This window comes from Macrobrachium rosenbergii, chromosome 50 (assembly GCF_040412425.1).
Source record: "Macrobrachium rosenbergii isolate ZJJX-2024 chromosome 50, ASM4041242v1, whole genome shotgun sequence".
NCBI classification, from domain to species: domain Eukaryota; kingdom Metazoa; phylum Arthropoda; class Malacostraca; order Decapoda; family Palaemonidae; genus Macrobrachium; species Macrobrachium rosenbergii.
In genome coordinates, this window is record NC_089790.1 from 28,769,449 (window position 1) to 28,786,155 (window position 16,707).

A 16,707-nucleotide genomic window follows, 5' to 3' on the forward strand; every position below is an offset into this window, starting at 1 on the left:
TGAGATTATTGGATCAAGTTTATACATGCAATGACTATAATTCATGTTCTTGTGGAATGTTTCTTTCATAAAACTAGACTCGATGATACTTCTTTCTAGTGCATTATTAGAATAAACTATCGTTTTGTGCTCCTGCCCAGTTGATTGTATGATTGTTTTCACTAACAAGTACAAAAATTTCACCCGTGCATTTCATACACATCTTTTATGCTGTTCTATTCTCTTTTCCAATTTGACTAATATAAAAGTTATCACAAGACTTACAAGGAATCTGGTATACTGTACACATCCTTTAGTATTGCCGAGCAAGTTCTTAATAGTTGAGAATCTTAATAGTTAAGAATCAGTTTTCACATTCATGTTTTTAAGAGCATTATGTATATGTAGCCCTAAATACAGTACATGGTTCATTGCTACATTAACTCCAAAATTCTTAAGTAGATGGGGAATATCTTTGAAATTATTATTATTATATGGCAGTACAAGCAGGCTTATTTTGTTATAAGTTTCTTTGTGTTAACAATAGTGTTACTTTTGCCACTTTTAATGCATTGTCTAACACAGAGTCAGGATGTTTCAATTTCTTGCCTGGACGGTATTCTTAATCATATCTATTTCATCATCAATGTATTCAGGGCAACATATACATAATCCTCTTAAGAACATGGATTAGAAAACTGATTCTTATCTTTATTACTGTGACAGCAACAATATTGGTGGGTTTTCTATACATGCTGTGTTTAAACCCATTACAAGTTTTATGTATTAGGCAAACCAAAAAGCATTAGACAACCATCCTTTTCCATTTCCATAGTTGATTCTATTGATGGCACAAATTCACTTAACTGAATAAGTTACTTACATTTTTGTTACCTGGCCAAACATATATGTCATCAATACACTTGAACCATAATACAGTACATTGTGTGGAATTATTTTGTTTAATATTTTACTTTCAAAAGATTTCTCATGCAAATTACTTAACACTGGGGATAAAAGGTTACCCATTGCCATACCAACATTTTGGAGTCAAATTTCCTGTTGAATTTAAATTTACATTCCTTTAAACAAATTTTAATTAATTCTGTTAGCGTGTGCTAGGAAAATGGTACAGTATATGCAGCTGTCTGTTCCAAAGCATATCCTTGTGTGTTTTTTCTTATTCTAGCGCCAAGTAATGGTACTGTATGTAACTCATCATAGCCCCTAAGAGGGCTAAAGATACCAGCAAGACAGAAGAGAGAGAGAAAATCTTTGGAGATTTAAGAGGAAATAACAGAAACACAAGTGTTGTCTGAATGGTTGATCTGGTGAAGGAGTGTGGGGTGATCAAATAAGCATATTCTGCTATGATCAAACATTAAGAGGCCATAAAAGCAGCTGATGTCGCTAATGGAGGGAAATCTGTTAAATAACAAGGATCTCGCACAATTGAAGAGGTTAAGAAATTGATGTTAATTTGGAGGCCATCTTATTTGAAAACACAAAACAATTACATGCTGATCTCTTGAAAATCACCCCTGTAACAAGTGCTGATACAGGTAGCACTCAAGTGTTCAAAGTCAGTCATGGGTGGTTTGAGAAATTCAAGGAGAAAAGTGGCATAAACAATGTGGTGAAGCAAGGGGAGGCTGCCAGTTCTGACACAAATGCTGCTAAGAAGTATGTTAGAGTTCAACTACTATGTACAGGCTGAAGGTTTTGTTTCTCAACAAGTATTCAGTTGTGAAGAGACAGGCCTTTCTAGAAGAAAATGCCAAACAAACCTATATCACCCAAGGTACAAGCCAATGAAGGACAAGGTAACTCTCTTGTTTGGTTGGTAATGTAAGTGGGACCTAAAACTGAAGCTTTTGCTTGTCTACCACTCAGAAAACCTGAGCGTTTTTAAGACAAATAATGTAATGAAAAAAAAATGTGATGTGGAGGTATTCAGTCCATTTTTTACTGAGTGGGTGAATGAAGTTGCTGACCCTAAAACCAAGAAAAGCCTTTAGGAGAAACAATAACCTCTGAAGGCTCTTCTTGTGCTGGACAATGCTCCTGCTCAACCTCCAGGCTTAGAGACTGTGGGAGTTTAACTTAATAATGAGTGAGGTCCTTGTTCCTTGACATGACCCCTCTCCTCCAGCCCATGGACCAGCAATTCATCTCTAATTTCAAGACTGCACCAAAGCACTATTCCATAGGTGCTTGAAAGTGACTTTTGATACAGTACTGACCCTAAGAAAATTCTGAAAGAGCCACTTCAACATCCTCCCCACTCGATTTGGGACCACCTTGACGTGGTGAGGGGGCTCTTGAACCCCAGGAATCTGTTCCCGGGTTTGAGTCCAAGAGTCCCATATACAGGCAGTCCCCGGTTTATGACGGGTGCGGCTTACGACGTTCCGAGGTTATGACGCTTTTCAAATATATTCATCAGAAATTATTTTTCCGGTTTACGACGCATGCTCCGGGGTTACGACGCGTCGTACACCGATCCGACGGAAGAAATATGGCTCCAAAACGGCAGAATAATCATAATTTGGAGGTTTTTTTGATGAAAAACTCAATGAAAATGCAGTTTACATCGTTTTCAATGCACCCAAAGCATTAACAGCATCCGTTACAGCATGCTCATATCTTATACGCTTTCAGCTGGTTTTGTCAAGTGCAGGAATGCTCCGCTATCCTGCAACAAGCCAGCGGCCACGGAGTCTGTAGTTCCCATTCCGGTATGTGGTCTGTGTTGGAGAATTAATAGTTTGGCAGAGGTAAAACCGACAGGTGAATATGAAACCTACGGATTCATCAAGGGGATTCGAAGTCGAATCGAATCAATCAGGTTATGGTTCAATCTTCTCCATAGCAAACAGACACAAGTGGCATCTGTCTGCCACCCTTCTCGTAGGGGTCCAAAAGGTCGCTACAGTTTCCCTATCCAGGGCGTCCCCCCTGGTGTCGGAATGGTCCTTAGACGGAGCGTCATTCAGGTAGTTTTGCGATCTATTTCCAGACCTAGGAGTAGGTCTGTTTGCAACCCAATTCAGCCACAAACTATCTTGTTGTGTGGCCCCCCAACCTGGACCCTCTCGCTCTCTCCACGGACACAGTGTCGTTAGGTTGGAACGGGTGGAAGTTAGTTTATCTGTTCCCCCCGGTGAACCTGTTATTTAAGTCCTTCACAAGTTCAGAACATTCAAGGGTTGAGTAGGTCTAGTAACTCCCAACGGACCGGAAGCCAGTTGGTTTCCACTCCTTCTGGGGTTGAAACCTTGGTGCTCCAAATCTGCGACCCAAAAACTGCCACGAGTGGTATAAACTCAGCCTGTGTCAGCCTCCTCAAAGTTCTGGTGCCCTAGCTTTGTGGTCTTTGTGAAATTTACAGTTTAGGGGGAAACTGGTATTGGTCCTGTTATTACTGTCTTCCTAGAATCAGACAAGGGATTCTACTCTGCTGCAGTATGGTTCTGCAGTTAAGTAACTAGCACTCTTCACATAGTTTCTGAAGCTACAGTAATGATGCAGCCGCATCGCCCGAGGAAAGTGTTTTGTTGAAATCAGCCTCACAGGCCCTTCAAAACCTACGGCCTGTGTTCGTCTGAGACCAGTACTGCCCACATTCGGTTTCCTGGTCTTTGAGTAATGTATGAGTTACCAACCAACAATCATCTTGTTCTTACATTCCTTGTTGGGAAGGTTAATCAGCTTAGCTTTTAGTGGTATTCCTGTACTGTCTGCCCTGTCTCTTGGAACCAACCATATTGGTTTCCCCACATCAGGGGTAGTGTTGCGGATTCTCACCCTAACTTTCTAGCTAAAGTTGAAGGTCCTCATTTTGGGTGGTCACCTTGGAAAGTACTCCCCTTTCACAAGGTCTGTCTCTGTGCCCAGTTTATTCCTTACAGGCTTATTTTGACAGGACCTCTCAATTTTGTCAGGCCCTCTCTTTATTAGAAAAGGGGGGGGGGTACTGTCATTGTGTCTGCTATTAGGCAGCAAGTTTTGTAATTTCTTAAAACAAGCCTATTCAGGTTCATTCCAAAGCTCATGTTATTAGAGCAGTGGCCACTTACATTCATTATTTTCATTACATGAATTTCGGGGACCTTACCAAATGTTCAGGGTGGAATTCTCCCTAGTTTTCAACGTCACTATTTGAAATCTTTAGCAGCTCTTAAATTCCCTACGGTGGCGGCAGGAACGTTGTCCCTCTCTGGTTCCCTCTGATTCTTAGTCACTTTCCCCTTCACTGCCTCAGTTATTCCCTTACAAGCAGTTCATTGTCTTTAATAGTATAAGAATGATATTTATTTCTCTGTTATTATTTCACACGGGTGACACGGGACCCCGATCCAGAAAAAGGATTTTGACAAAGGAAAATCTATTTCTGGGGAGGGGCCCATGTCACCCGGTGACCCACCCCTGTTTTTCATTCTTTCCTCCCATGGTAAACATCATTCTAGTGGGGTGGGTGCTAACATGGAATGCGACTAGTATTGCCTTGTGTACAGTCCGAGTAGTGCATGGGCTTGTATCGGCACCTCTCGTTGGGACTTTTGGCATTGGGAATCTTTATAGGGCAGGGTCCCGTGATTGTGACAATCTCACCCTTTACCATACACGACTCCATTTCTTGAGCTCGCTCTGGGGGTAGTAACCCCAGCTTTACATTTAGCTTTTCTCTGGTATCTAGCAACGGAATTACCTAGAAATAAGTGCTGAATGGATTATTTCTGGTGACACGGGCTCCTCCCCAGAAATAGATTTTTTCCTTTGTCAAAATCCTTTTTCTCATGATTTTTGACGATTTTCGACGATTTTTCGGTTTACGACGCGGCGTAAAAACGGAACCCCCGTCGTAAACCCGGGACTGCCTACTATTATATGTTTCTTTGAATTAATTTTTGTGGAGTTTTCCGCTTTTGCTAAACTTTATTGGACCTGATAAACTGGAAAAGATATAACTGGGATTGGGTTTATATGGGATTGAGTTTATATCCGAAGTTAAATTATAGGAACCACAGATTCCAGAGAGACTCTTGGCACTCTATCCGGATTGCCCATAACACGATTAGAGTGGGGATGATAGTATTCTCGTAATACCTTCGGTCCTAGCAAGCAGGTCTGGCTTACACTTGTGCCATCCCGTGGGGTAGGGTAGGGACATGGTCATTTAGGAGTCAGTTCTCACTTGTGCCATTGGTGGAAGAATAAACCCCATGAAAGGCTGATTTTATCTTTTTAAGGTTTTCAGGTTTATTTTTTTTTCCCCTCTCAGATCTTTATGTCTAGCATTTATAAGGATTCGAGTACCCTGGACCCTCTGATGGTGCTGTTCTGGCACAGATGATGATCTCTGCACCCACCTTGGAGATTGAAATTTCTCCAAATGTTGATGACTTCTCCAAAAATAAATTGACAAAAACCAGTAATAACAAATATCCTGATCCCCTCCTGACCTCCCCTCCCCTGGACCCTCTAGCCATGCTTCATTGATGACGACTTCAAGCAAGGACATGGACTTCTCTAAGAAATCTTCATCCAAAATTAAATCCTCAACACAGCCAGGTTGTGTGAAAAATTTGAGAATGCTCCATATCGAAGACTTACTAGTCTGTTGTGATTATGAAATGACCTCAACAGCTCTGAAATAATTTGGAACAGTTGTAGAAATCAGGATGAACTTTATTGATATTGAATCTAAATGGGAAGCGTGGGTTACCTTTAATAGCCATGATGAGGCTCTAAAGGCTAGTAGTATGATAAGTGCCATACAAATAGGTCAAGCTACAATATGAGGAGCCTTAACAGACAAAGTTCCCAAAGACATGGACGTTTATGTGCCATCTAAATGGGCTCAGGATAAACCAGAGGGAAACCAGAATGCAGAAATAAGGACTCCTAAACCTCCTATGTGGGTGGTAGCTTCAGCCAAGGAGGAAAATTATTACTATAAATTTTGCAGGTTTCTTCAGAAAAAGGTGGGAGGAATAAAGGGCAGTGATATTTCTCGTTTTGGGAAGAACATCGTTCTTATTCATGCCAAAACCACTACCCAAGCATATATGCTGACCTTGTTGGACATAAAAAATGATGAAATGATTACGAAGATCAAGCCCCACTTAAGCTTTAGTTATGGGAGAGGAGTACTATTTGATAAAGACCTGTATGACATGACAGAAGAAGAAATTCTAGAAATGAGTCCCACTTCAGTTTGGAGAGTGAAAAAGGCAGCTATTGCCAACATGATCATTTTAACTTTTGTAGACTCTGAAGTACCTTCTCATGTCATATTTTAAAATGAAAGGGTACGAGTACGTCCTTTCCAGAAACGACCAATGCAGTGCTATCATGATAAAATTTGTATAAACTGCTCTGGTGTCCATCATGATGATGAATGTAATAGAAAAGCAAAATGTGTTAACTGTCTGCTGGAACATAAATCCAATATACAAAAAATTGTGAAATTTACAAAATTGAACTATCTGCACTAAATAAAGCCAATGCAGAGCATATAAGTATCGGTTTTGCAAAAAGACAATTAGGTCAACAACCTAGGAGCTATGCTAAAGTTCTTAAGCCACAACCCCTATCTACCACTAGGGGTGCAGTGGCAGCACCCAATGTAGCAGGTGCATCAACCCCTGTGGTAGTGGCCCAGCCATCTGGGTCAGGTGCTCGGCCTGTTGAGGCTAGAGCACAAGCCTCCAAAGAGGATAAGATGGCACTTACCCCAACCACCATGGAATTGTCTCAGGCAGAGTCTCTGCCTGATTTAATGGAGACTGAGGAGCTAAAGCACCAAAAGAGGAGACGTTCCCCCTCATCCTCTCCTCCAATTAAACATGCATCACTTAGTAATAGATACAAAGTACTAAGCCCGATGCAAGAACCCCAACCTGAATTTAAACAAACTGACATGAAAGGGAGACAAAATGACATCAGTAAATCAACAGATAATAAACCAAACCTGTCAAGACCAGTCCTCTCCAAATCATCTCTTGATAATACTCATAAACAAAAGAGAGTATGAGAAGGCTCCATTCAAAGGGCCTTCCACTAAGCCCAAAAAATAGTTTTCACGTCAATACTACAATGGAACTGTAGAGGTCTTAGGGCTCGAAGTGAAGAGCTGAAGGTACTGCTCCATGACCATAGCCCAGGTATTGTGTGTCTCCAGGAAACTAACCTTGGAAGCACACAAAATAATCCTGGGTAAAATTACAGCATATATAATTCTCCACCACCAATTGGAGATAGAGCTAAGGGAGGTGCAGCAATTATTGCGCACAAGTCGCTGCAACACTCCTTGCTATCAATTAATACTCATCTTCAAGCTGTTGCAGTAACTTTCATTTTAGACAACAAATTACAGTTTGCTCCAATTATCTTCCTCTTGATTTGGATTTCACTTATAACGACGTTCATTTACTGATCAATCAGCTTCCTACTCCTTTCCTCCTTCTTGGTGATGTTAATGCTCACAACTCCATATGGGGTGGGAACATGACATATACCAAGGGTAGGATGTTGGAGGATATTATAGATGACCATAATATCAATAGTGTTCACAGTGATTATGAATGGTCAGTAAATGAATGTCCAAATGGGAGTGACCACTTCCTAAATCATATAAAAACAGTTAAGAATCAGCCCTCTGAGTCACCTCCCAAATGGAAGGTATGATGAAGAAGACTGGAAGAAATTTAATGAGTCTGTTCTCATGGACAAGAATGTAAAATCATTTCCATCCATTTCAGAGGCATATAATTACTTCAATGACACCACCATCAACAGTGCAATTACCTCTATTCCAACAACAAAAGGCAAGCCCTCTAGACCAGCAGTTCCTTGGTGGAACAAAACCTGCATTAGTGCGAGAAAGATCACTAGAAAATGCTACAAAAAGTATAAGAGGAGTGGAACTGCCCAAGCCAAAGTTATTTACCACCGTGCTGTGGCCAAACAAAATATTTTAAAAAAGCAACATGAGAGTCATGGATGTACTACATTAATGGCATTAGCTCAACAACAAGAGTGTCATGGATGTACTACATTAATGGCATTAGCTCAAAAACACCATCCAAAATAATTTGGAAGAAAATTAAAAAACTAAATGGGCAAGTTTGTCCCTGAACCTCTGCCTACCCTAAAGATAAATGGTGACCTAATCACCCAACCAGAGAGGGTTGCAGAAAAATTAGGAGAACATTTCTCGAGAATATCGAGTAGTGAGAACTATTCTGTAGAATTCCAAGACATTAGAAATATCCAGATTTCTCTTGATTTAAGTGAAACAAATTTTGAACCATATAATGCAAAATTTACACTGTAGGAACTCAAAGATTCCTTGCAGAATACCAAACCATCAGCCCCTGGTGAAGATAAAATACTTTATGAAATGCTGAAACATCTCCCAGAAAATTCAAAGAAATTTCTTTTAGATTTAGTAAATGAAATCTGGGAAACTGGTACTATCCTAAGAGCTGGAAATTATCATTAATCCTCCCTATGAAGAAACCAAACAAGGATCCTGTTTTACCCAGGAGCTACCGACCAATAGCTCTCACCAGTTGTGTTTGTGAGCTGATGGAAAAGATGATTAACACCAGACTTATATGGCACTTAGAAACAAATAAATTTCTTTCTCCATTCCAGTTTGGCTTTAGGAAAAGTAGATCTACTCTAGATCCCTTGCTCAGGCTTTCAAACCAAATACAACAAGGTTTTGCTAAACAGTGCCAAATAATAGGAGTTTTCTTTGATTTGGAAAAGGCATATGACACCACATGGCGTTATGGTATTATAAAAGTTGTATAAGATGGGCATTAAAGGAAAAATGATCAGATTTATATATTCGTGTTTATCAGAAAGATATATAAAGTTAAGAGTTGGCAATCATGTATCACGACCTTTCTTACAAGAAGAGGGAGTTCCTCAGGGTAGTGTCCTTAGTGTCACTCTCTTTGCTATTGCCATTAATGGAGTACTAGAAAAGATACCATCACCAGTAACAGGTTCTTTATTTGTAGATGATTTCGCTCTGTACTGCACAGGATACGATGCAGCATCTACTAACAGGTTCATGCAAAGAGCCATTGATAAAGTTAGCAAGTGGGCTAATGAGGAAGGGTTTCGATTTTCCAAATCTAAAACTGTTGCTGTTCGGTTCTGAAGATGCCGAACAAAGGAAACCATTCCAATTCTTACCTTAAATGGAATTATTTTACCTTACTCCACTGAAGTAAAATTTTTAGAAATGGTATTTGATGAAAAGCTCACTTGGAATAATCTTATTGACCAGTTAAAATTGAAAGTGAAGAGATCACTAAATATTTTAAAAGTAATATCTAATTTTAATTGGGGTGCTGATAAGAAATCGTTGTTAAGGTTTTGTAATGCAGTATGTTTATCTAAGTTAGACTATGGCTGCCAAGTATACTCATCTGCTTCAAAGACTAAACTTAAGGAATTGGACGCTGTGCATAATATGGGCTAAGGATCTGCACTGGAGCTTTTAGAACTTCACCCATTGAAAGTATTTATGTAGACTCCCATCAGCTACCACTGGACTTAAGGAAGCATGAGCTAGGTCTGAGATACACCATGTGGCTGAAGAGCTGAAGGGAGAATCCTTCTTTTGGGATCTTAAAACAGTGTGACTCAAGGCTTTTTGGATCTAGATCTTCAATACCATTTCAAATCAGACAGCTAGGTGAACTGGAGGATTAAAGTATAAAAACGCAGAAGATCCTACAAATTAAACATCCTGCTATCCCTCCATGGTTTATTCCAGCAATAGATGTCTGCATTAAAGAGATAAAGAAGAAAGATCGTTCGGAAGAAGTCAGAAACAAGTTTTTGGAGCATGATGAGAGGCATATAAATGACAGGAAAATCGGAAGATGGAGTAGGATGTGCAGTGGTGTGTGAGGGGGAATCATAAATAAGAAAAAGTTATCAGACTCCTCATCCATATTCACTGCTGAAGCAACAGCCATAGTTGATGCTTTAAATCTTGCATCTGATAAGAAATTTAAATCCACAGTAATATATAGTGACTCAAGGAGTGTTTTAGAAGCCCTAAAGAAGTTTAACCCTACCCATCCCTTAATTCAAAAGGCTCAGGAATGGCTTTTTTATCTTTTTGTTCGCGCAAATCAGTAAAGTTTTGTTGGATTCCTGGGCACACTGTCTAGAAGGGAACAAACTGGCTGATAGATGTGATATCTTAACTAATAAGGTGCCACATTTGGATATGAGTCCAGTTATCAGACGATACATTCGTACAAAATGGCAGCAGAGATGGACTTTCCCATTTTATCCACAAATAGGAAGTACAGAAACATTAGAAAAAGTATTGATTTTTGGAGTTCGGGTTTTAACCGTAACAGAAGATTTGAGATCATCCTAACATGGCTTAGGATTGACCATACCCGCTTCACTCATAGCTATATTTTAGAGAAAGCCAGTGCCCCCAGTTTGTGCTCACTGTGGTGGTCAGCTATCCGTTGAGCACATGATGGTGCACTGTCCTAAATTTAATCGCCTTAGGGCAAAGTACTTACTAAGTGGGAAGACTATTTTAGAAATTTAAAATGATGATGTTGAGGTAGATAACCTTATGACCTATCTGAAAGAATCTGGTTATTTTAATGAGATATGATTTCAGTATATTTAATAAAGATTTTAGTCATACTTATTCTTATACTAAGTATATATTTTGAATATAAAAGTTTAATATATACTTATTTTTTGTTGGTTCCATCTAATATCACTCCATTTTTTACGTTCATATTTTAACACTGAATTTTCTAGTATATCATCATTCACTATCAATCATATATTTCACCTTCATTACAGCACTGAATAATCCTGATGGGTCCTGGCGCTTGGTCTTCAAGACCTAAATTTCATAATCAATCAGTCAATCAATTCAACATCCTCCACTGCATAATCTCCATAGACAAAGCCTGGGGAAGGGTTTCTTGCAGGACCATGAACTCTCCCTGGAGGAAACTGCAGCCAAATGCTGTAGCAGAAATTGATTTTGAAGGCCTTGAAGTTGAACCTATTGCATCTCTGGGCGAGTCCATGGTCTTAGAGGTGAATGAGGAATTAATCGAAGAGCACAAAGCAGAGCTCAGGACAGAACTAAAGGACCTTCAAAGGGTACACAACAGACAACAGAGAAGAAATATTCTTCAGAGGAGGGAAGAAAGTAGTCCCTAGTTCATTAATAAAAGTAAATGTGGGCACACTTGGGGAAAAATATCACCTTGATAAAGCTGCAGTATTGTTGTAAACCTGCTGAATGGCAATGCTACTTCTTACTGTTGCCTGCTGTTTTTATGGAAAGGGACTCCCCTTCCAAACAATAATGTCTCGTCTCTCCTGTTCACCTTCCAAACTACCTACCACGTACAGAACCAACTTTCCCAGTAACAGGTACAGTAAGAATAAATTTGCATGTATCTTTTTTTTTTTTTTGTATAATTTCAGCATACTAGGTTTGTTAAATTTTAGTCAACAAACCATTACTACTTCTGGGGAAAATTGCTTGGTTTAAGGATTTACACACAGTCATACCTCAGTTAATGGACTTAATCCATTCCAGAGGGCTATCCCTTAACTGAAATATCCTTAAACCAAGCAGTTTTTCCCAGAAGAAATAATAGCTTGATAACTAAAATTTAACAAGCCTAGTATACTGAAGTTACACCAAACACATAAATCAAGTAAATAGTAAAATGCAAATTTATTTTTACTTTACCTGTTACTGGGAAAGCTGACTTTGTATGTGGTAGGTGATGTGGAAGGTGCAGAGGAGGAGACGTTATTGTTAGGAAGGGGAGTCTCCTTCCGTAAAAACAGCAGGGAACTGTCCTTCTGGGATTGTTTTTTTTTCTATCTCTTTCTACACCTTTTTATTATATATATACTGTACTTGCTGACCAACCCAGCGCTGCCCGGGATAACTCTGAATGACAACCGATAAACTTTCTCTCTTTCTGTCTCCAACTCTCCCTCACTTTTCCCTCTTTCTCCTCCATAACACTCCTGCTACTCTCTCTCTCACCTCCTCTCCCTCTCTCTCACTTTTTCCCTCATTCTCTTCCCTAACATCCCCTATACTCTCTCTCACTTCCTCTCCCTCTCACTCTTTCTTTTGCTCTCTCTCATGCTCCAACCCCCTCCTCTCTTTCTTCTCCCTAACACCCCTCTCTCTCTCTCCAACCCTTCCTGCCTCCTTCCCTCTTTCTTCTCCCAAACACCCGCTCTACTCTCACTCACTCTCTCCCTTTCACTCTTTCTGTCTCTCACTCTCTCTCTCTCTCTCACCAAACCTCCCTGTCTCTTTCCCTCTTTCTTCTCCCTAACACCCCCTCTAGTCTCTCTCTCACTTCCTCTCCCTCTCACTCTCTCTCTGTCACCCACTTCCCAACCCCCATCCCCTTTGGTGCCATTAATGTCTTACCCCCGACAGTATTCTTTTCCAGATAGTAAGTCATATTATGTATACCGAAATTTGGTATGATAAATTCGTAAAGTTACTAAGTCTATGGGCATAACCAGCCCTATTTCATGGGCAGAACCAGCCCCGTTTTGGGGAAGCCCTTCCTCCTCCCCCCCTTTCATGCCCTTTGGAACTATTGATGTCTTACCCCCCATGCTGATTTCTAGATAGTAAATCATATGCATACTAAGTTTGGTTGAAATTGCTCAATGTGTTTCAGAGTTATTGTGGCACATACACACAAACATATACATACATCCATATATATATATATATATATATATATATATATATATATATATATATATATATATATATATATATATATATATATATATATACATATATAATTATACATATACATATATAAATATATGTATATACTGTAACATGGTAGTAGGTTTGTTTCCTAATAGTAGCAGTTATGACTTGGACCGACAGATGGTCTCTTGTTTGTCACTTTTTCATAGAGATCTTTCACGTTCACAATCGATCCCTGATCCCCTTTATCTGCCGTGAACAACAGATTCGCTGAACAGCAGCACCAATATGCAGTAAATGTGCCTTGCTGTCGAACTTCTCTGTTCCAGAGGTCCTTTATTCCTCACACTCTTGGACTGTGGAACAGCTCCCAGATGTCTTGCAGTTGGAACTTTTGAAGTTCAAGCAAAAATGCAGTGCATTACTACCCTAATACTATTCTTCTTGCATTTTAATACATGTTTATATATTTATCTATTTATTAATTTTTTTATTTTTAATAAGTGGTATATAATTTTTCTGTATTTCCCTTTACTTCCTCTTACTTCTTCCTAATGAACACCATATTCTTTGGAAGCTTGAATTTCAAGTCAGTGGCACCTGTGGGCTTGTTCTATATGAATAGGTTTCATCTACTGAATAATAATAATAATAATAATAATAATAATAATAATAAATAATAATAATAATAATAATAATAATATCATTAAACGGATTACCTAGAAATTAACAATGTCTTAACTCACATAGGACTGGCTTGATGAAAATGTTATTGTTAAATCTTAATTTTTTACAACCTATAAAAAAACTTAAAATATTTGGATAAACTTAACATTTTCCAGACTTTTACAATAAAATGTTTAAATGGGTAGTCATCAATAACATTATTTTTTACTGTTGCCTGAAGGCAGGAAGGACAGCTACATAAAATATACATTACTCTTGATTTTGAAATGAATTCTCTACTTGCATAAAGTAAGTTATTGAGTGCCCCTGAAGTATCCACGGGTCACACAAGAAAGAGAACAAAATTACCTTAATGTTGTTTAATCTCTTTTAATCTCTTACTACCAGATTTGCTATTCAATAAGTCTATCAACTATTTCTGATGATTAGATCGTGAAGCTAAACAATATCACACAGAACAACTATATTCTAATTAGATAGAAAAGCTCTGTTTTATAAGAATACTGTCCTTAAGTATTATAATCTTATTCTACTTCTGTTCATGAAAAATCCTTATGGAATTCACTTACTTTACTAACAGGAGAAGGACAAGGTGAGGTGCTTGCAGAACTTAGAGATTTCTCATTTTCATCAGGAAGTTCTACAGAACTCATCCTCATGTTACGAGTGGTTAAAAGGCGTCGGTTATGCACAGGACTCGATGGTGCTGTTGACAATAATGAAAGTGTGAATGACTTCTTCTTACTGCAACAGGTTCATTACCCATCGACACGACATGTTGCTCTATATCATACCATGCCAGGATAATGTTACCCTTTTCGCTCGTTGCTTTAGATAACTTCTCTATTGTCAGCTGAAGTTAAAGCTAAAAATCTAGAAAAGACCACCTTTTACCGAATGAAAGCACTGTAAAGAACAGTAAATTGTGCAACTACTGAATGATCCAAAAATTACTGTACAACTGCTTTTAGAAAACAAGAAAATATTAAGTGCATACTTTATTACAATATGTACAATAAAGCTTTAAAGATGAAGGTGAATATCTAGTAGTGTGCTCAACAGGGATTTAGTGCATCCTGCAATCTAAGAAAACCCATTTGTAGTAAACTTTACTAACGATAATAGAAATAAGATCCATTCTATAAGTAAATGTCCCAAATAGTAAAAGTAAAAAATACCATCTTAGGCACAATATTCTTAATTTAAAATCCTGTACAGCAAAAAACATAGGTAATACTAATATTACACGTAGGTCCACATAATTAGCAAACAGTACAAGCGCGACAACCATTTTAAAACCATTTTTACATGACAGCATAACATCATGCAAAAGGCACATCTACAAAGAAACATAAATGGAGACAACGGTTGTGCAGCAAGCAACCGAAATTGCACTCCCAAAGAGCATGCTCAGACACAAGCAGTCCAGTTAAGTACAATTATTATACAAGCGATTTCCTTCACTGATGGTTTAATGAATCTAGATCCTATCAAGGCTACTAAAATTTTATAGCACCACAATGAAATATCATTCAAATAGATCTCTTAAATTCAAGCTGAAAGTCCAAAAATTAAAAACTAAACACAATATGCCACTCTGTTGGACAAATAAATATTAAGAAAAAGCACAATAACACCAAATTGAAACTTTTGTTTTTCACTTCTAAGAACCTAATACAATAAAAAAAAAATTATCCATGCCGGAACTAAGCAACAAGGTAAAGTAAAATTAAATCATATCACCATATGTCAAAATGTCCATCACAATTTCAATGAATAATTTTCTGAGTATTCATGAAATAGAAAAAATATCAGGTAGAGCTGGTGATCTTTGAAATTTCATAAGAAAATGCTATTCGATACACGTCACAATAAGCGATTAACCTTGTCTTTTACAGTCTTGTTGCCATTTTTCACTAAAAACATTTCCTGAAATATGAGTGCTTCGAATGCAACGTCCTTTTCAATCTATTACAACCAGAGCCTAAACATTTTTTGAAATATCAAATTAGTGATGCTGTGCAAGAATTATCACCTTACATAACACGGAAGAGGCAATGATGTGCAGCAAGTAAAATGAATTGTGGTAAGAGTGACTTATTAATGAAGGTTCTGACTATTGCTGAAAATTTAAATTTTGGGTAACTTTTAAAACAATGCAAAAATTTGTAGCTGGCAAGAAAACATCCATGAAATCTGTATTGGGAAGGCTGGCCTGATGATACTACATTAAGATCTAGTAAGTCTTGTGATCTGTAGACTGAAATAATCAGCTAAAACTATCGTTATTCAAATTTTTTATTATAAGTTTTCCAGTTTCATTTGTTCGTGCGTAGAGAACAAATTTTATCTTTTCTTACTGGCTTACTTCATTTCATTATTATTATTATTATTAGTATTATTATTATTATTATTATTATTAATATATTAACCAGACTACTGAGTCAAAACACTCGACTCTCAGAGGGCTGGCGGGAAGGGTTTGTCTTTAATAATAAAATCAAAACCTTATTTCATAAATTCTAGTCCTTAAAGATTCAGACAAAATTTCCTTCTTATGCCATATCCCAGTCTTGATATTCCCTCTTGATCTGAGCTTGGACATTCACCTGAAATGTATTCAGCTAATAATGTTGATGTCATTCTCTGCATACCAGGACTGGTTTGTGCGGGTTACTCTATGGGTAAAATGATTGGGACCAATTCACCAAAAGGTCAAAATAATACCAATGCTGCTTTAGGGTGAAAATGTTGCAATGTTCAAAATGAATGCATTTTAAATCTACCAATAGGAACCCTATAGCATTCAAGAATGGGAGCAAGCATATGCTTCCTATATGTCATATCATAACAAGAAAGCCTTGATAACACTGCAATCATTTGAAAACATATTCTTGATCTACTTTATTCCTCAAGCAAAAGTTGGTTGTCATCAAACCATCCAATTTAAGATTCCTAAGATTTTAGACAATAGTCCATGGCACCCAGAGCACCTTGGTGACATGCACTCTGATATAAAGGCTGATTTTTGTCACCAAACAGAATGCCACTCAATCAGCCAATGGATCACAGCAAAATGGCTATGTTCACAGTGCACCATATATGCCATACATTTGCTCAGGCTATTGAACTGACTGAGCATGAACAAACGTTTTGCAAACTTATGAAATATTTCAACATTTTAAATGCTATCTGGAACATTTCTACAACATGGAAAGCCACAAAACAATGCATGAATGTTATTTGAAAGAAATTAC

The 16,707-nt window shown here is 38.1% G+C and overlaps 1 protein-coding gene across 21 annotated transcripts in view; it reads right to left on the reverse strand.

Moving 5' to 3' along the window:
• The window catches only part of Stacl (Stac-like), a 566,256-nt gene that overhangs the window by 17,565 nt on the left and 531,984 nt on the right, over nt 1-16,707 (reverse strand). For all 21 annotated transcript variants that reach the window (XM_067094383.1, XM_067094381.1, XM_067094379.1 and 18 more), the window contains one exon: nt 14,020-14,156. In XM_067094383.1, the coding sequence (XP_066950484.1) occupies nt 14,020-14,156 (137 nt within the window). The remainder of the gene's footprint in view (nt 1-14,019; nt 14,157-16,707) is intronic.